This window comes from Chlamydotis macqueenii, chromosome 6 (assembly GCF_036417535.1).
Source record: "Chlamydotis macqueenii isolate bChlMac1 chromosome 6, bChlMac1.mat, whole genome shotgun sequence".
NCBI lineage: Eukaryota > Metazoa > Chordata > Aves > Otidiformes > Otididae > Chlamydotis > Chlamydotis macqueenii.
The window spans coordinates 34622654-34644241 of NC_141561.1; the positions used below are offsets into that span (position 1 = coordinate 34622654).

General features: G+C 39.4%; 1 protein-coding gene across 1 annotated transcript in view; it reads left to right on the plus strand.

Annotated features, from left to right (window-relative positions):
- The first annotated feature begins 1757 nt into the window (after window positions 1-1757).
- COL5A2 (collagen type V alpha 2 chain) overlaps window positions 1758-21588 on the plus strand; it is a 109244-nt gene continuing 89413 nt past the window's right edge. The window contains exon 1 of the mRNA XM_086750847.1: window positions 1758-2248. Within this exon, the coding sequence (XP_086606973.1) occupies window positions 2146-2248 (103 nt within the window). The 5' untranslated portion in view covers window positions 1758-2145. The remainder of the gene's footprint in view (window positions 2249-21588) is intronic.

Sequence of the window (21588 nt, forward strand, 5' to 3'; positions counted from 1 at the left end):
TCCCCAGGCTGCATGAAGGACTTTCAGCTGTGAGCTCTCTGAGCAGTTGTCAGCTTTATTATAAGAAATTTCACATGAATCCTCTCCAGTTAGTAGCATATAGTTTAGAAACAACCTACCTGTTGTAATGGGTTTTCATCAACGAGCACGGCAGACTTTTCAAAACACTGTCCATATTCTCAACCCTTCTTATCTTAAATTAGAATATTAATATTTCAGTACTTAATACTGTGACAGGTTACCTCCAACTGCAGGAAACCTTGTGTAGTGTGCTTTTAAACGTGTGTTCTTTTCCTTTTCTAATGTACATAGAGATTTTACATCATGTGTAATTTCATGTGATGATTTAACAAGTTAAATGCTGATTTTTGGCTGTAAGCTTTCTTGTTTGTTGCTTTCTCATTACTAACAAGCTTACAGAACAGTACAAATGGCAAAGGCTGGATCTGGTTCTAAATAGATGTTTCATCTAAAGCACCTGGTGTTTCTAGCCAGCATCACATAACATCGACTTTCTAAGGGAGAGTTCCTGGAGTTCTGCTGAGGTATGACATCTAAAACAGATGACTTCTTGAGACTAGCAAACCAGTGCAAGTACTCAGAAACCTGTCAAAATGGAATTTCACTTATGACTGCTCAGATACTGTGCTCCTACAGTGAAACCCTGTATAGGTTTAAGACCACTGTGTCGAGATGGGTGCAGGACAGCAGGAATTTTGGCTTTGTTCTCTTTCAGCATATTTTTACATTAATGTCTAGGTTTGCTACTAGAGTAGGTTTGATGTAGCATTGCAGTGCTATACCACTTTCTGGGTTAACTCTCCTCTTCTGGGCATGCTGCTCTTTTGAAGAGAGAGAAAACTTCACAGGCTTTAGGATTCTGCATCACTGAGAAGTGCTAAAGCATGCTGTGATAACCAGAGTGTTGCCAACCTGCAGGAATCCAGGTGAAGAGCTTTAATTCTCACTGCATCCACTTCAAATGGGCTTGTTCTCCAGCTGAAATGGCTGGAGATGGATCTGCATTTCTCTCCAGCAGGTATAGGTGACCCCAGTTCTTAGCAAATGAGGGGATTAGTGATGGAGATCCACAGAGTGTAAACACTGTGGGAATAAAAAAACCCTAGCATCCTACTCCCAGTTGCAAGTGATTCACAAAAGAGAGATTTACTTAGTGCCCATGCTAGAATGCTAATTGTGGTGCATTGTTAAGGGCTAAATAGTAGGCTAGGGCTTAGGTAGGTTTCCAGTTGTCAGGGAACAGAGGTGGAGAGCCTCCGAGAAAAGCAGGAAATTGGATATTTTGGATCGGCATTCTGATGTTAGAAATGTAGAACTTCATCTAGAGATTTGCAGTAGTCTTCCCAACTGGTAGCACAGTAAATATAGAGCTCACTAAGCATTTGAGGAAAGATTATCCAGAGCACTTTTTTGGGGGGGGAAAAGGCAGTTGTTTACAGGCTCCTGAAATAGCTGTGTTGGTAGCTCTGTGGCCCCTCTCTCAAGGGACTGGAGCCGGGTTTGATAATGCAGCTACAGCAAGGCAAGGGGCAGTTATCAAGGGAGAGGAGGAAATCCTCCTCCTCTCTGCAAGCTGGAAGGGATCAAGTTCCTAATAAGGGAATCTGCTCCAAATGGGGCTATACCCTCCATTCCCAGGAAGCATGGGCTGGGTGTGTTAAAAGCAGAGCTTTCTCTTCCTGACAGCTTCTTACGGAACTACGCTTTGCTTTCTTTATAAACGCTCCTGACACAGCACATGCACTGAACAGCAGCAGGAAAATACCCTGCGAGTCTACTTGTAAAGAGAAAAGTTCAAGGAAGAGCGAAGCTGGCTCTGATTCGGTTATTTACCATCAATCAGACTGTTGCTTGGCAGGGAGTGGATGATTAGGAGCCTGAAGGAGCTGAAAAGGGGCAGGAAAAGAAGTGGAGGCAGCATTCTTCCTATTTAAAGCTGCATCCCCTGAAAGGAGCGTTTGCAGACTGCGCTGGAGCTGGTGCTGAAAAAAAGGGCTTGCAGACTTTGTCCTGGAACTGATGCTGAAAGGCAGAAAGACTCCCCAGCTGGCTTCATGGTGCTAAAATAACCTTACGCTTCTGCACTTTTTGCTGCCCAGGAGGATACATGTCTAATAGCTAGGCATGATGGCAATCTGGGTACAAACAAGAACTTTTTTCATCCTTGCTGCTTTGTTAGGAAGATTTGTAACCATAAAAGCGCAAGAAGAGGATGAATATGATGGTGGTGAGTTTCTCTTTCTCCCTCTGAAAAAAACCAACCCAATCACAATCCTCTCTGTGCAGTGTGCTTATTGTACGAGTTGGGTTAATAAGTGGAATGGAAAACCTCTCGGGAACAAGAGTAACAAGACTTTTGCTTTTATATGCTGAGCAGGGGGCAGCAAGGTTTGTGCTTTGGGCTTGTGACCAGGAGACAGAGACTTTGAAAGCCGGGGTTTTGGGGGTGCTTGCTGCAGGCATCGTACTGGGGGGCTGAGCCCCGGGGCCAGGAAGGTTGCAACAAAAGAGCGCGCTTGGGACGGGACTGAAGGGAGAGCGGCCAGACGAGCGGAGCTGGGAGAAGTAAACACAGAAGCCTCGCAGGGCGGAGGCGTTTGCGCTGAACTACATCTGCTTTCTCTCACATTCTTTGTTTTAGAGAACTGCAGAAGCGTGGATTTCCGTTTTTCCTTTTTCTTTCTTTCTTTTCTTTTCCTCCTCCTTTCTTTCCATCTCCATGCCCCCCAGCTCTTGCTGGTGGGGCTGTCTGCACCCCAGGGCCAGCTGCGATGGCACGCAGCCTTCCCTCTGCCCCGGGGGCTTGCTTGGAACAGCAGCAGTTTGTAGCAAGCTCTGTGAAGGCAGGAGGGCTGGCAGGCTCCATACCTGACCCATGTAACCTGAACTTTCTTAGGCTGCTTTATATCCATTTTTACTCGATATCATTTCAATGGGCGCAAGAGGGAGAGACTGATGGTCAGGAGAATGCGCGGTGCCTGTGCTCTTTCATCGATCCGGATGGATGTGGTGCCCTCCGTTGGCTTCCTGAAATGTGAGAAGGCTGGTTGTGGGACAGTCCGGAGCTATTGTGCTCCTGGACATACTTCCTAGGCTTCTCATATGTAACACTGGCTTCTCTTCCAACAAATATTCAACAAAGGGACTAGGACGCGACCATGCAATACACTTGGCAATTATTTTATCACGTATTTTCACGAGTTTAATTTTTCTTATAACTGAGCTTCTCTGGTAATATGCTGCATTGCACAAGTAAGGAGGAGTCAAAGCCTGATGAATAAAACATCACAATTACAAAACTTTTGTTCTGCAAAGAAAAATGAGACTCTCCTAACTACGCACATCTCTGTAGGAAGTCCCATAGAGGGGGCACTTTTTATAATCTTGGGAGTGTAATTTGTATGCTTGCCATAAAGGGAGACATATTATAAATTTTTCGGATACATATAGTAACAAAGAAAACAATTGTGGAAATATTGACTTCATTTTTTGGTATCCATTTAGTAAAAATGATAGCTTTTTTTTTTTGCCTGTTCTAAAAAATCCCAACCGACCAAACAAAAAACCTGCCTAAAAAATTGAATTTTATGTGAGATTTCTGTGGGATTAAGTTATTATGTGTCATTTACTAGTTTGTTGCTATTATGGAAATTATGGGATGAGCCAGAACTGTAGCAACACCTTCTGGGATGTATTTTCCATATGGTGATGGCTGAGGAAACCCAGAGGTATGTGGTAAGTCAGAGTAAAATACATTGTAATAAATTAATGACATCTGTTTGCACTTACTTCGCTTATTCATTTTCCTGTTTCAGAAATGTAATAGCTGTTGTCTGCCATGCATACAAGGAAGCTGCTTCTCCAGTGTTCATTAGATTAAAAATAAAACCACCACCCCCCCCGCCCCCCAAGCTATTTGAGAGTGTTGTGAGGGATGGTGCAGAGTGAAGAGGAAGCGAGGTACATCCTACACGTTGGTCTGGTTTAATTGCATAAACAAGGGGCTTTAAGTTTTGATTTGATTCCTGACTGAAGCCCACAAATGCTGCAGAATGGGGGAGGTTTTTACCCTTAGTTTGTCTTGGTTTTAGTATGTACTTGTGCAGAGGTCTGAGATCAGTGTACATGGTATTGTACTGCAGGTGACTTTGTCTATACAGCTGCTTCACTTCTCCCCATGCAGTTGGTTAAATGTGTCACTTGAATATAGGTGAACAAATATTGCAGGTATCTGAGGAAGCAAGGAACGCACTTCAGGAAGCTTAGATTACAAAAAACTGTCAGACTTTCAGAAAGTATGTAAACCAGTCTTTTACTAGCCATTTTTCATGCCATTACTAGAAAAAAAAATGAGAGGGATTAAATACTGATTGTCAACCTCAACCACAGTGGAATAAAGAAATAGGTTTTGCAGAAGCATGTTGCAGAATTTATCATGATAAGTGTGAGAGATATTGATAGGTAAGTTGACTATAACAAAGCAGGTAAAATGGTTTAAGAAATTTTAATAGAGGAAGAGTAATACCTCTTTAAACCACACATACTGCTTAACAGTGGTGGTGTGTTTGTTGTTTTTTTTGGTTTTTGTGTTTTTTTTTTTTTTTTTTGGCACTTATCATGGCTGTGCTCTTAAGTAATGCCAGTTTCTATATTCTTTTTTTTTTTTTTTTTTTTTTTTTTTTTTCTTCCTGTTGGAACCGTTGCAGATTGATCTGTTTTGCTCAAGAGCACTTGGCTGGTAGTACTGTATAGTACACGCATGTAAGATGCATGTAACAACAGGAAAAACAGATGTTTTCAAACCTAGTACAGCTAAATTGGTCATTTTGAGACTAGTTGTTTTAAATATGCCTGTATAAAAGTTATTTAGGAATAAAGTCAGCATTGCAAAATCCTAGAAAGACTGAAAGATACTGGTTTTAATTTCTGTGTAGGGGCCCGCACTTGTTCAGAAATGCAGTAGGGTCAAAAAGTGCCCAGAAGATGGCTAAAATTTTGTGCTGTTTAAGCACTGAACACTTGAAAGCCCTAAACCTGTGGTGTAAGGCTTTCTGCACGGTGTACGATCTTCCCTCTTTCCTTAGGGCTCGAGGTGGAGGGAACTACTAGCAGAAGCAGTGCATGCTTCTGGGATCCTTTTCCATCCACTTCCGAGTGTAACTGTGATTTCTTAAATAACTTTTTTGAAGAATGAAAACTTGGAAACATACCTTTAGTGGAAAATCTCTTGGTAAGCTTGAATTGGAGCTGAAATTGTAGGGATCACCTCCTTCAAGAGGATTTGTCTCTGCAAATTCTGCGTGGACGCAGCAGTGATGGTCTATTGCCACCATCTCCCATACTTCTCGCTGCAATCCTATGCTTGCCTTTAGGTTCTCAGCAGTTTCTGCAACATGCCCTTGTCTGTGAATTTTGTGATGATGTATCGTTCTCTGTCCCACTCCTGTGGTGTAGCCCTACTTGAGCTCAGATCAGCGTGAGCCCTGGTATTGTTTTTAAAGTGTCTAATTTGCCTTGTTCCACAATGCGAGCAAGAAAAACCAAACAATGGTTGTTCCATTTAAATTCACAATCCTCTTTGCTGTCTTTGAATTCTCGAGGTCGTTCCTTTTTTTGGAAACCACGCAAAGGAGAGAGGAGAATGGGCTGGCCTTAATGGAGTAGGAACCACTGAGCTGGTTGAATGGGGGGCTATTAAATATGTCTGTTATCCACTCACTGATATGAGAGACATTATCTTTAGCGAGAAAAGAGGTTACTATGTTTCACAGTCTCCTCACTGGGACAGGTGTTGGGAATATGATGGCAAGGGAAAGTCTGCTGTAGTTATGAGGAGGTAAAAGAATTATTGAGCGTTCATGCCAGATGCTGCTTTGGTCTTTTTAATTGGTCTTCCATCTTTGTAAAGAGTCCTCAAAGCTCCTAAGGAGAATGATATAAAAGCAAAAAAAAAAAAATCTGTCTTGCTAATTCTTACAGTTTTAGTGAGGGTATTATGATTCTTGATTCATTTTTTTTTTTTTTTTTTTCCCCTAAAGCTCCAGATTCCAGGATCATTCATTTACATGTGCACTTCTACTTTCTTAGTGACAAAGCACGCATGTGTATGTGCGTGCATAGGTATTTATATTTGTGGGTCTAATTATAGCAAATAACTTGAAAATGGACGTGATTATAGCTGTAAACAATCAGAGAATGAGGATTTATTATTTATAGAAAAAATGTCACACTTCTTTGGGGACTGACTCATTACATGTGGTTGCCTCCCCTGCCTGCAAAAGTGTGGGAAGGAGACCCTGCACAGAAATTTCCCCAAGAAGGATCCTGAAGAAGAATCCTCCCGCTCAGATGGAGCAAACTTTTCCTCAGAGTTAGGGAATACATAAAATTGAGGGTCACATTAAGCTATCCATATTAGCCTGTTTTTTTTTTTTTTTTTTTTAATAGAAAATGCTTTTTGATTGAAGAATAGTTGCATGCTGTGGTTGTTAGTGCGGGCGTTCTTCTGCTGCAATGTTTACAAATATGGATTATTGCCGTAGAAACCAAATGGTCATTTCATGCTCTCATTCATCTTTTGGCACGCTCATTCTTCATTTCTTGGTGAAATCCTTTAATCTTTGCTGTTTTTTTTCAATATGATAACGTTCTATTGGGTTGATTTGCCCATGTAAAACATTGCAGGATTGGACCTGTTTAACAATAATGTATATTTACATAAAAATAAGCCTTTTTCAATTTGTCGACTCTTTAGAAGTTCTCAGAAAAAATAAATATCCACCAAAACCCTCAATTTATTATAAAGTTACCTAGGAAAACCCTGCTTAGGAACAGCACCTGATGTTTAAGTAGTATTTACCATTTCTGTCTGAGGTAACTAGAAGTTATATGATTTTTTTTTTTTTTTTTTTTTTTTGTGATTAGAATTAAAACTGGTCAACTTGCCACATTGCTTGGTTTTTGGTGTTTTGTGAGAAAAGACAGGGATTCTTGTGTGTATGTGTAGGGAAGCAGAAACTCTGAAGGCAAACCTTCATGCAACATTATGATTCTTACAAAAAAAAAGCAGATGTTCATGGCTGTGTGCAACTATTTTTCCATATACAGAGAAAGGCAATGAACTCAGTGCCAAAAAAAAAAGTAATAATAAAAAATAGTCAATAGTCACTGGAGGCATGTGATCTATCCTTATATGCTGATTGTTTCACCCATGTTTGTCTTTGTGACCCTGCACATTTTTTTGTGGGTAAGATCCTGATGATATAAACTTTTTTTTTTTTTCTCAAAAATTCGTCTTAAAAAGAATAAATCAAAGTCTAATCCAATGGATTCTCAGTTGGATCAGGGAACAGAGACCAGACTTGCACTTCAACTTGTTTAATAGACAAATAACCTATTATTAATCTAATGCACAAGGCAAAACCAAGTATCCCTTAGTGTAAAATGAATAAATTAATCAGATTAACTTGGAATTTCAGTTTCTGACAAAGGCTTCTTGGAGTTCGAGCTTTCGGAGCTCGAGTCTTTCGGAGGAAAGACTGTTGCACTCGCTGCCTGAAATCTCAAACTACAACAGAGCCACCTTGTCAAACTGCCCTTCGAAAGCCCTGCTGCAACTGTCACGTGCAGAAGGTCAGGTATATTTTGAACTGGTATGTTTGATGCGTTAATTCAAAGCATAATGAGAAGGGAATTAGGAAAATGTGTTTTTCAGTGGTATAAAATAATTGTTCTTCAGTTATTTAGGGAATCAGGTACTGTTAAGCTGGAGAAAAATGGCCTGTAAGTCACATAACACTGAAGATGAGAGGTGCATCAGAGGTGACAGTGTACTGTTTACTTCTCTAATGTAATCAATACCTTTTGCGTGTACAAATTATTCCTTTTTTCTCCACAGCTTTTGTCACAGATTCTGTTCTATGATTTATCCGTTTCCTGACTTAAATTCAGAGAAATTTGAATAGTTAGTACTGTTTGTTGAACTACCAGAAAGGCTAAAACAGTGGTACTTGTCTACAGGAAATGACACAACAATTTTGTTCATATAAATTGTTGTTTTATAGGTTGATTTATGGCTATGAAAACAACAGCATGCAGAAAGCTTTGGATGCTGATAAGCCCGCAGTGCTGTGGTAATTAAAATAGCCAAACTGTACTTACAATTATCTTTTCTTAGTAAGCAACATACATTTTTCATAGCCTGCTGTGCTGTCTTTTATTCTTGTAGTGAGAAACAATTCCATCATTCCACTATCCCACCCGCGTTTGCTGCAGAAAGGTCATGTGTTACATAAGCATGAAGACTAAGTACGATTGTCAGCGGGCCAGCGGTGGGATGCTCTCTTTACAGGGAACCTCTATTCATGCAGACCTTTGGGATTCTGTTTTTATTAGCTGCTGAAGACAGGTCTTGTCTTTGGAGAGCTAGTTGAAAGTTGTTCCTTGGCCATGCTGCTGCCAGCTGAAGCTTGATTGGAGTTTTGGAGAATTTGTATTCTTCTGCAGCTTTGTGTAAATAGTACAGTTGGGAGAATGATATAATGGAGTTGTTTTTATACTGAAAAACTTCCATAGTGTTTTGTCTTCACTAGTTTTCATTTATAGCCTTTGGACTATGTAACGGTAGCATGGGAGGACTAAAGAATTAATTTGAATCTCTGTGCCCTTGTTCTTTGGATAATGTGACTGAACAGAAACACAAAACAGCGACTCTGATACTGCTGGCAGGAATTCAGAGTTTTGGACATGAACTCATTTAGAGTAGGAACAGAAGAGTAAACTGTCTCACTGAGGCCTGTTCCCTGCTGTGCAGTAGATGTCTGACTGAGAAGGTCCACACAATATCTTCTCCAAATACTCTTTGGTCATGAAATGCTTCCCAGCATCCTTCAGAAAGCTGACCTGGTCCAATTGCTCCAAAATTAATACGTTAAAATAGTAATGAAAATAAAGGCTAAAAGTCTGGAAGAAACTGTTCATTTGCAGAGAACTTCTGTCACCTGTCCCTGGATAGCTATATTCCTACAGGTAACCTCAGAGGTTAGGCTGAGGGTTTTGTTTAAAGCAGTTCTCTCTCTCTCCCAGAGGTGACAGGACACCTTGATTGATTTAGTTTTTATTCTTTAAGTTTAGTTCCTAATCTGAGGTCTCATATCTCCTATTTTGTTAAATATCCCAATAGGCCAAGAGAAAAATATTAAAGAAAAAAAATAAAGCAGAAACAGTGAATGGAAGCTGTGCTTGCTTGATAGCCTCTTTTCCATTCGATTTTTCATAAATATTTTCTTTTCAAGGTTCTACCAAATCTTTTGATGTTATGAAAGTGGGGTGTAATACCATCGTGATTGCTGTCCTATGATAATTATTTTTGTCTCATTTTCTGTCTGTCTTAAAGTCTTTCCCTTAGCTGCAGTGCCCTAAGTTTTCCAAATACTGAACCTCACATGTTCGCTGGCTGGGTAACAGCATCCCATGGCAGATTGTTGAGATAAATAACTGAAATCTCCCTGGCAAGAGGAACTTCCTTGAGACTAGGAGATGTGATTAGGTTTATTAGGCGTAGGAACAATTTACCTATCTTTAAGCCATCAGTGCTATTTTAGGGAAATCAAATTACCCTGAATTATGAATATTCAGTTAGATTATTGTTGTTATATTAATTACAATGATCGATAACACAATCAATACACATGTATTCCTTTATTAATAAAGTATGACCTATCTTTGGCTTTCTTATTACATTAATGATGAGCCTCCTGGTAGGAAAGATACCATTGAGTAGCTAGGTTGTCTCACCCTTTCTCTAAGGCTCCTGGAAGTTTCCTGAAACTCCTCTTCCCATCAGAAAATGAGAATATATTTCAATGTCACTGATCTTCACATGTGTCCTAGTCCCAATGGTAGTGATGCTTTGCACAGGAAGTTAAGGTCAAGAAAGGAGAGCATTCTCCATGGTAGCAGTGACCAGACCCATAGAAACCTGCCGATTAAATAAACCAAAATGGAGATTAACCACGAAGGGCTCCGGCTAGCAAAGCACTGTGGTTCTGGGGTTGTCCTGGCTTGATGTTGCTTTACAGCGTGGCTGCTGGTATCTATCTGGCTGAAGGCTTCTTAAGCTGATAGGTATTATTTCTACAAGGAAAGATCATTTATTATAGTTTTGGAAAATTTGTCTTTTATTCGTCAGGAAGTTTGAAAATCTATTAGACCTCAGGTCTTCAGAGATGTGAACAGATTATTCCAAAATATTTGAGGGATCAGAGTTGCAGATGGTACTGTAGCCTCTCTATGTCCCTTAGGGGAGAACTTTCACCTCATTCATTGTGTGTACTGTTGAATTATAATTTACATGGCTGTTGCTACAGGGGAAAGATGTTGCAGAGTTTCCCTGCCAGTAATTTTAAAAGGCTATTGCTTGATGGCTTTAGGCTGTGTTGATGCAAAAGCATTTGACTGCTAGTAAAGTATTTGGTTCACTGTCTTATGAAATTTTAAACTTAGAGTTGGCTTGAATGTTGCTGTTGTGAGTGGTGGGAAAATTAAATAGATACTTGTTTGTGTAGCGTATCTTTGTCGTGGATGGAATCTCATGGTTTCACAGACAGTCTTCTGTAGTCTTCTAGATCAGGAAAGAAGCAGGATGTTAATGAAATCCACAGGTGATAATGAAGAACGAAATACTTGCCATCTGTGCAAAAATATGGGTAAGAAATACAAAGAAGAGAATTATTTTAGAAAAGTGTAGGCTGGAGTGATGATAACAACAACAGCTTGTGGTGTGCTCTGTTATGAGAGGAGGCTAAAACCAAGGATGCTGTTCTTTGTCACGTAGTAGGATTTGGTGAAGAAAAATATAGTTCTTATGATCTATTAGGCAGAAAAGCATGAGGAAAAGAATGAGAGGCTTTTGTTCATTTTTCAGTGATCAAGACCAACATCGACCTGATTGGTAATTTATGGGAAAAAAAAAAAAAAAAGATAAAATGGAAATTTAGGCGATCCAGACTTGAATAGGACAGATATTCTGAGGACTGAATCTCATTTATTCAAGGATTTTGCTATGTGCACACTTGCCAGACTGAATAATCCTCAGTGTGTCCAAAGCTCTGAGAAAGGAAGGCGGAGGGAAGAAAAAGAGACGGGAACTTCTAGAGAGACGTCGGTGTGAGCTGGGGCTCGTACTGCTTGAGGAGCCCTTGGCCCTGGGAAACTGAGGAATTATTGCCCTGTTGTGACTTCAGGCCATGGAAAAGGAGTGGAAGTAGTTTGCATTTTTCACTCCTTCAGAGGCATATGCAGAAAGTAATATTTCTTTTCCTCTGTATTAATTTTCCTTTGAAGGAGTGACTTCCTTTATCATTAAAGAAAAACCCAACAAACCATGCATTGAAAATCTATTGGCTTTTTAAAGAAAAAGTAATTAGCTTCTTGGCTTCATGATGCAGCCAAAGAACCTCTGGTGTTGAAGGTGTATTTTCTTTAACTCATGCAGAACGTGGAAGAGCTTTTCACATGCTATATATCAGCCTTGGCAGTGTTTCTTTAGGCACATGAGGCATTAAAACAATATTTCTGACAAAGAGCTTACAAGACAGAATTGTTGCATTATGCATACTTTGTATCTTATGACAGCATCTGATTTTTCAGACATCCTATATTTTATAAAACTGAACCTTTAAAAACAGCTTGAATTATTTGAGTAATAAAGGGGAAGGTATGTAGCAACAACTTCTGAAGACACAGTTAAGACTTTCATAGACCCAGTATTCCAATCATAGCACTTTGATGTCGTAATTGTAGACAGATCATACAAGAGACTCCCAGTTTTAGATCTGAAATATGATTTTGTCCATTAAGGCGCTTTTTTTTCCCCAGGAAATCTTAGTGAAAAAAATAAAATATTTCAATTTCAAATTGTGTGCACTAGAAAAAGAACAAAATTCTGAATGCAATGTATTGCTCCATATTTATTTTAAATATTTGTAATTTAGAACTTTCTTAAATCAGGAATGGTTTGGGCAGTATATCTACCAGTATATATGCTCAAATTTTTAAGGGATTAATGTGTGTTTGCAACTTACTGCATGTTAAATTTTGTAATAGTGTAACATATAGTGTGTTAAATACATGTAGTGCTTTATATATATATGTGTGTGTGTGTGATGTGTGATGCCTTAAGATATCAGACATCCCCACTGTACGGGAACTGCATTGCAAGGCAGACACATCTCACTGGTGAAAGTAATGGAGGATGATTTCCAGATGTTTAAATGTTTGCTTTGGCAAGAGTCAGAAAATACTGGAACATGCTTTGGCAACAAAGAAAGGGAAGAACCTGATGTAAGAGACATCAAGCCTGGCAACAAGCACAGCAGAACATGGAAAATGGAGCCATGTGGGGAAGGAAGAGCCAACACGACAGTATGGCTGCTGCGACAGCGCTGAATATTGAATTACACTACCGACTGGCAGAGTGCCGCAAGCCTACTTCAGAAACCAGGACTGAGGTTAGACAAATTGTACTTTACCTGTTTTTCATTTTTTTTTCCTGGTTGCAATGTTTGCTGTGGTGATAGAAAATTTTAGCTAAACCTGGATACCGAGATGGAGTAGCTTGGGCGTGGTTTGATGTTATTGCTGTGAAGTGTGGGACCTCCCTATGAATTTGTGCAGTGCTGAGCACAAAGCATCCTTGATCTCAAATGAAGCCTTAGGGTACTGCTGTAATATACATACTGAGTCATCGCGCTAATAATATATTTATTGAATTGCATGGATTTTCATGGTGAATAGCTGACTAGTTTCAGAAGTGGAAGCTGGCTCCTCAGCAAAGAAATCTCTACACAGTGAATCACAAACGGTTGCTTGCTGTAAGGTTTCAGTAAGCGCACTTCTCTATGGGGCTGGCCTTCTTTTACTGCACAGACCAAAACTTTGCGACTTTACCACATTATATGAAAATGTTCACACTTCTCTGGGGTTTGTATTTTTTTTTTGTTAGTTTTTTTTTGGGGGGGCGGGATGGGATGATGGGGAGGGAAGACTTAAATCTTGATCTCTTCAGGATGTGCATGTGTGCCCTTATGAAGAGTGCTGGGGCCGAGCTGTGTGAATTGCGCTGCTCTAATTTTTATTAGTTTATTAGTAATATATTTCCAATGGTTTTAAAATTAAGGATATATGGAGTACTTAGTTCTTTAGAGAGATTTTTTTTTTGTGGTGTGTGGGTTTTTTTTCCTTCTCTCCAGCTGTTCTCTGTTTCTTTGAGCCTTCTCTGGTTTCCTAGGAAACCTCTGCAAAATGGAATTTCTGTATTTTACAGGCGCTGTGCAAGATAGGCAGTTTATTTTGTTTGTATTTGAATGTAATGAACACAGAGTAAATATTTGGTGATTTAAATCTCCCATTCAGGAGAGTACTTCAGAACCTAACTTGAAGCACATGAATAGCGTTATTTCTTGTAATGAGATAACTTATACCCAGTTCGTTTGCCCCTTAATGAATGAAAACTTTAATTATTTCAGTTTTACATATAAAAGAAGACAACAGAATCAGGATCTATTCATCTGAAGTAAGATTTAATTAGGAAAAATGACACAGCAGTGACTTACTTGTAATAAAAGAGTAGTTATCTTAGTATAACTGAGAAAAGACTTCTGAAAAATGTTAAGTGCACATAAAGATTATTTTCATATGAGCAGTGTTTTTAAAATCTGTTACCACTGGAGTATTAGAGCTATGCAAACTTTTTGTAGTCATCCCCTGGATTAAGCCACGCAGAGTTTTGCAATCTTTTTGCACAAATTCATGTCACTTTGACTGAAGGCTGCTTCCAGTTGTGAGTAAACATCAGCACACATACACAGCCCGGTTTCTGGTTTCAGGGGGAACCAAGGGAATCTCAGTGGCTTTGGTTTGAGTTTGCTCTGTGCTCAAACCTGACACAGAAAACATCATCTCGGTACAGAAGAACAAGCATGTTAAGGCGTTCAGGGTTTTAAAGATGATCTGGGTGTTTAGTATGATAGAGGAACTCCTGGTAAATTTTACATAAAGCTACAAAATGTTCAGTAAAGACTTAAGTTTGGGACAGAATGAAGCATGGCTAGTCAGGACAGTGACTTGACGTTTGGTGTGTCCAACATCCTAGTCTGTAGCTCTGCCTGGAAGAATGCTTCAGGAACCGTGGGCTGATGCGATGGTGGTAGAAGGGAATGGGACTGCGCCTGGAAAGGGAAGGCTCCTATCATCCTGTTTTCTAACAGGACATAGCTGTGGCTTAGTGCAAGTCCTGTAAATGTCAGTCAGGGCTGCCTCAATGCCATGAGAAGAAACTTTCTGGTGTGATAGTCCCCTGCCTTTCTCTTACTGGAATGGGAATTGCAACTGAGCAATTCGTGACATGCGTAAAATTTCAAAATGCCACACAAAAGAGCAAGATCCTCTGCTCCTCTTCATGTGTCCATCAAACTTTGCTGCTTTCAAAGCCCCAGTTACTTCATTGGTACTACTTGGCGAGTGGAGTTCTCTTGAGAAAAGGACCAAGATGTTTTCCTTGTGCTGCTTTTTTTTTTTTTTTTTTAAGTCTACTTATCCCATAGGTTAAATGTTCAAACTTCTGTAAAAGTGAGTCTGAAAAAACAGATAAAATAGATCACTGCTTTTGAGATAAAACTGGCCTGTGGGCTGAAAGATGAGGAGTTGAAGTGAAGGCATGTGCTGTTGGATAGTAGTGTTATCCAGACTTACGAGCCCCCAGCTGATACCCAAATTAGTTGGGACAGTCTTAGGGTCCAGGGATGTACAGCTTGATCAAATAGTTACTTAGGGGCTTTGCTCTTGCAAGAGTTGTGAGGCATTGTGCAGTAGTTATTGTAATGCATTGCAGTGTAAGTATAGGTTGTCTTCAGCCCATGTGTAAAAGCCATTCTCCAGTTTGTCCTTTTGTTTCCACCCTCACACAAAAAGAAAAAAAAAGAGGTCTGGTTTTAATGGATCCCTATTATCTCCCAGTATAATCTTATAAAACTCCATCTGGTTAGGATTAATGGAGTGGCTCATCTTCTGACTTCTAGCTGCCTACTTTGAAACCATAAGTTCGGGGCTGGTTTAGTGAAAGAGTATACTTTTACTAAAACTAGTTTCCAGTGATTGTTTATTAGAATCAGAATGATTTATTTTTCTCCTGCATTGGATTTTATTTCTTAATAAGATGGCTAAATTAACCTTCTATCTTATTCTTGTGTGTGTGTGCACTCTTTTTTTTAAATCTGCTCCCTTGTGGAGGCTGAAAGACTGAAATTCCTCCTTGAAGTTTGCAAGACTTAGAATTTTCTAAGTCATTTGTTTATATAATGTAATGCAGTTCACAATGAAATGTAAATACCAGGACTCTGAAGCTCCTGCTTTTGCAGATAGCATTGACTTATAACTGTTTATTAAAATGACAGAGCGAGCTTTAGGACATTTTGTCATAGTCAGGCAAGACACATAGCTAATTATTATGAGCCCTTTTGATATCCAACAAACTGTGACATTTGAGGCTGGATCGTGCTTAGGCCTGGCTCTCTTAATACTTGTCTCAGTAGGTAGAAGGTGAGGTTTTTTTGAGGGGTGGTGGTGGTGTAGTTTTGTTGGTGGAGTTTTGGGGTTTTTTTTTTTGTTTGTTTTGTTTTTTTTTTTTTTTTTACCCTGCAGTTGTCTATTATAAATAAGATGGAAATTTGGCAAATGATTTCAGAGCTGATGCAGGAGAAGCTTCTCTTACCCCTTTGTGTATCCCACGAAAGCAATGCTTCTGTACTGCTAGCCTTGCTCTGAGAAGACAAGAAGTGGTATCACACAACTCTTGTTAAGGCAATTTTAATAAAATAAATTGCATATGGTTCTGGCTGACAGTAGCCTCTGTCAACTGGAAAACTTAGCTAATATCTTCAGTTTGATTAGGGATAGCAAAGTCAATTTTTCAGGAATACAGATATTAAAAAGAAAAAGAGACTGCTGTGTAACCTGTAGGTCATTACAGATGGTATACAATTATAGCAATTACATTAATATTTTTTGTGTTCTGTTCTAGCTTACACTAGTTTTCTTGCCTTTTTTTTGTCTTTTTTTTTTTTTTCTTTCCTTTTCATCCTGTGGGAAACATGTAGGAGCCTGCTAGCAGACAGCTCTGGTTTTGGAAATGGAATTGTCTTCACACAAAGTGTCTGAAGGGCAATGTTTTTCTCTCAGTCCAACTAAATGCATAATGAGTTTTCCAGCACCTGTGTTAATACACTCACTGCTGTATTCTGACATGCTTGCAGAATTCAAGTTTTCATAGCCTGTGAAATTTCTGGTGTCTCATATATGATTAAAGGTAAAGTCATATGTTGCACCAGTGCTTTTGACAGTGTGTACTCAGAGAAACTTTCTGCAGAAAGAAATGTCACTAGTGTCTATGCTAATGTGTACTGTTTGGTCTGGGCATGACCATCCCTTATCTAGTAAAAAGGGAAGATTTGGTGAAGCCTTGAACAGGCTGGTATATATATTGCTCAGGCTGCATAAGGGTATTAAGAAGAACAGAATAGAGAGTAGAAATGACATAAAGATATTACAACTCCCTTTGATCCAAGTGGGTTTTTTTTGCATTTTTGATTAATGAGTACATTGACTTGTGCATTTGAATTCTCTGTTTTTATAACATATGAATTGTCCAGCAATAACCTGAAATTAATCAGTTGTTGGTTGTACAGGAAAGTTTTCCACTCAGTTTAAGGTGTTGCCTACATCTACAGGAAACTAATATTAAAAAAGATAATACCAGGACTTCAGATGCTTGAGGTCTGATTCAAAGGGAAGACTTTTCTAAAGCCAGTTTGGGAGCCTATGTGAAGCATGGTCTAGCTCCTGTGCAATGCACCTCTGAGTCAGTAGTACGAGATCTGTGCAACTTGCCACTAAAATTTTAAGACAGCAATAACGTTTTTGTTCTTCAAGTACTGATAGAGATTTAAAACAGGAAATAGAAAGCTGAAGAGAAATTTTTCTCAAGATCTATTAAAGTGCCTCGTTAATAATTTTTTAATATTCCTGTTTTAGATGGACTTTGAAATGGATTTTATTTCTGGATTATTTTGAAAGTGTCATATTGCTACATCATTGTAAAATGGCAATCCCTTCCAAAACAGTCCACATACCTGTGTGTCATGCCTAAGTTCTTCATGTGTTAACCATGTTGCGTTGCTCACAAGTAAGGGAATAGAAACACAGAGTGATGAGACATCTATTTCCAGCTGCCTGCTGATTCTGAATGTTCCCTTTGGATACTGATGTGGAACACACACTAGGGAAGGCCCTCCCTACAGACTCATTCACACAGTGACCACCTTCTGGGACAAGGGTGTTTCACAGTGAGCTCTAGACAGCTGTTTTATGTCAGGAATGTTTAATTGTGTAGCTCCGTTGCAGGAGGATGTCTTGCAAAAGATGCACTTTTTTGTGCTGTCCTATTTGGAAGAAGATGCTTCTTTTACTGGAGAGATGATTTACATGGATGCTATTCCAATCTTTCATTTTTTTAATCACCAGATGTTCATCGGGATTCAATTTATTTCCCTTGATATATTCTCAAGAGTAATCATGTTCTGAATGAAGCAATCACAGGCTTTTGTACCTTACTAGCTGGCTCTTCTGCCTGTGTTGCCTGATCCCTGGGCTCCTAAGGGTGTACTGTTTTTGGAGAGAGCTTGCCAGTAATGAATGAGGCCTGCTTTCCATATTGACCTCAAACTGTACATAATTACGTAAATTCAGCCAACCATAACAATGAGGTGCATATAGAAAATACACTTCATAGAGGGATTTTGTAGGGCTTACAGTGCAATTAAGTTGAAATTACATAGCTATTTATGGGAAATGTATGGTTAGTTATGCCCTCCTCTACGTCCTCCCTCACTTCTCTGCCACAAAAGAAACAAATCGTCTGTATCAGCACTACTGTGAAGTTGGCTGTTTCCATATTTTGGCTAGAAACAATATTATTGAACAATAGGAATGGCCTTATGTCACTCTTTAATACCTCTACAATAATGTTCATTTCCCAGTTATAGGAATTTTAACACAACATGAATTTCCTCTTTCATATTTTTAGTACAGTCAATCAATAAATTAACTGCTCTGTATTTATAAACATTTGCCTGCTGCAGGGTTGATTGTGAGCCTGTTACTCAGCCCTCAGGTAAGCGCAGGGCATTAGGAGACTTCACAAGTTGCAGTTTATCTCCAAGTATGTGTAGGATGCTGGAGGGAACATCACTCTGGCCATTTACGTAAGGCAGTGGAGCAGGATTTGGACTTGTATTTGACTGGCTGCTGAGCTACCTCCTTCTTAGGGGGAGACTCATATTTTCAGCAGGGAATTCACTTTTATTTGACTAAGACATTTAATTTCTTCATTTCGCATGCCAATTTTCCTTGCTCTGAGCAAGACAAACAGCAACCATTGTGTTCCCGCTCCTCCCTCACAGCCTGCCTGGCCTCAGCTCTGTCTCTGGTGGTCGTCTTTCAGCACTGGTTCAAACTGGGAACTCCTGAATTCTTAATTTCTCATTCACTCAAAAATTATTTTCATTGTAGGTGAATTACCTTGAGGGTAAAAAGAGAGAATTGGTTTATGTAATACATACTGATTCCCATTTGTGAAACAAACAATTAGAAAACCGATGATTGATGGACAGTCCTAATTATGATTCAGAGTTGATTTCTACATAGGAAAAGTTGAATAAACATGTCCATTTCTCTTGTAATCCTTGATAGATTAGTATGAAAGTGAACAAAGTGATTAATTCCAAATGAATGTTTCAAACAGTGGAATTTCATTCTCACAACTAAGCTGATTGTGAAGTGGAAATGTAACTATATTGGGTTTGTGTACGACTCTGGACTGAACTAGCAACCTTAAATATTTCACATGTAGTAGAAATAGTTTTCATGCAGTAGGCATTGCAATAGCTTATTTTGTATATAACTGAGATGATAAACTCTTCATTTGAACATGATATTAACACATTTGATTGCACAACAAAGATTTTGAGAAAATGAAGACTAAAACATGCTTTATTTTATTATTTTTATTTTTTTTAAGTGCATCTCTCAGGAGGTTCTTATGTTTTATTTTTTCTCTAGTCTGCAGTATGTAATATAAGCTCACAGTTTGGGAAAGGTCTTGGGAAAATTGATTGGAAATCAAAATCCCTTTCACCTGAGGAGTTTCAGTGATGAGACCCAGGAGCAAGTAGTGATCCAAGGGTGCTATCCAGGCTCTGTTGTGTGTAATGAGCCTGCTCCCTTCTTTTAGGCTGGTGCCTTTAAAGGCCAAGTGGCTCTTTGTTGTTTCTGAAATCAGGGCAGAACTAGTGAACTAAAGGCAAACCACGGTTTATTTACTTCAGCCTTCATGAAGGAGGCCTATCCCAGGCTCTAGGCAACCTGCCATCAATTATCCACACAATTCATAACAATAAAAGCAAAAAAGCAGCAAACCATACCCACATTTGCCAAGTGCCTTAGCTTAGGGGAAATGAAGTCATTCAGCCCCTTGCATTCCCTTAGGCCCTGCAACTCAGCCCCTATCAAATGTTTGTTCCAGAAACAAGCTATGTCTCTGCTGGGGTTAAAAATGTACATACTAATGTATTCCAACAGATCATGAAATTTCCTAGCTTAGAAAGCTGCCTGTGCCAAGCTCCTCTTCTATAGACTATAATTTCCTTTCTAAAGAGAGGAGAAGCATCTGGACCTACTCAGTCCCCAGCGCAGTATTTCTCCTCCACGTCAGCAAGCTCAAGTGCAACTGGCCAGGGTCAGCTGTGGACTGCCTGGAATCTTCTTATTAAACAAGCCTGGAGTTTTGGATCAGGACCAAACCCCCAGAACTGAACATGCTGGGACATTTGAAAAGTCCTGTTTCTAAACCAGAACTCGGTTGCAAAAGGTCATTGATGTGCACTGCAGACATTTCCCTGTGTGCTCTGAGTCTCAGACCTCAAGTGCAAAACCTTCTCCCAGCACAGCTAGGATTAAAAACCCAATAAATGGAGGGGCCTGCTTTCATTAATCTATGCAACACACAAGGGAACAGGCAATGTTTAACTTGTTGAGATCAGGGTTGAACTGGCAGTTTATGATTAAGCTCGGTTTGCTTAGAGAAATTTGTTTAAAACTTATGTTCTCAACCACTGTCCCTTGGAATAAGTTTTTCAGTAAATTTCTGTCAAAGGCCATATTTGTATTGTGATAATATACAATTATAATGTAATTGGCATGATAGGTAGGTTATTAATTCAGAGGAGAGAATGGTGTGATATCCCATTTCAGTCCTCGTTCTGTCTCCTTGGTTCTTTCTAGACTACTATTATTCTGACTTTGCTAAGAGAAAATGCAGTAACGTTATTCTTGGCGCCAGATTAACCTGAGGATTGTTGGCTACTGACATGCTAGGGTAGATGGAGGTATAAAAATGGGACTCTTCGTGCACAAGATCAGGGAGATTGGAACAAGATGCTTCCAGTGGAGAGGAGTTGTCTCCTCACCTTATTGCCTTAAATAAAACTCTAAATCCCAACTCCCACGCTGAAAACCCAACATCCTTATCTCTCCACCTCCACCTAGAAAAAACCAACACCAAGCTAGGTTTTCTGATTTTCTAAATGCTGCGTCTGAAGCCAGCTCCCACCCAAACTTTTCTGAAAGGCTTAGTCGAGTAGTGAAACTGGTCACATCTATAGTGAATCCTTTGGGGTTATTTTTTCAACACCGCATAGTTTTGCAGCATATTTTTCCTTTGTAATGTCGCATTTGGGTAACTAATACATGAAAAATGCACTGTCAAGTCAGATCATTTGACTTACTGTCATGATATTTCTGTTTGGAAGAGGCAGATCTTGGAACAATCTTCATCTGGTGTAAATTACAGTGGTTCCATTACTTCAGTGGAATAACCTAGACGAGCCAAAGGTCTGCAACATTATCCAGAGACCAGGTGTGCCACATGGGGTTGTTTTTCTGCATTGTCTGTAAAATTATAATGTATGTATTAACAATGGGAGGGTTTCTGGTGGGATGCTGATCTGTTTGTGTGTGTGTAGCCAATACTAATTGTAGTCAGCAATCGTGCAATGAAAATATTATTCTGACTAATGCTTACCTTGCATATAAAGCACATCTATAAATTTGGAAATATTCCCTAAGCTCCAGGCTGTAATTTGGGATAGGAGAAACTCCCGTAATGCACGCACTTTTAAACTGGAAAAACAACAAATAAAAATGTAACAATTCATTGTTTGCTACTTTTTGGGCCCTCATCCAATGTAGCCCAAAATGTCTGAATTGAGGCTTGGATTAGGGCCCCATTCAGTCGTTGGGCTGTGGTCACTCAGTGGTTTCATAGTTCTCTACATCCTAGTTGAAGAATGTGAAAGAGACCTTTTCTCTCCTCTTGGGTGAGAAGCTGGGCCCAGTTTTGACCTTATATGAGTGGTTGGTTGATGCTGTTTCAGATATCATTTAATGTTACGCCTG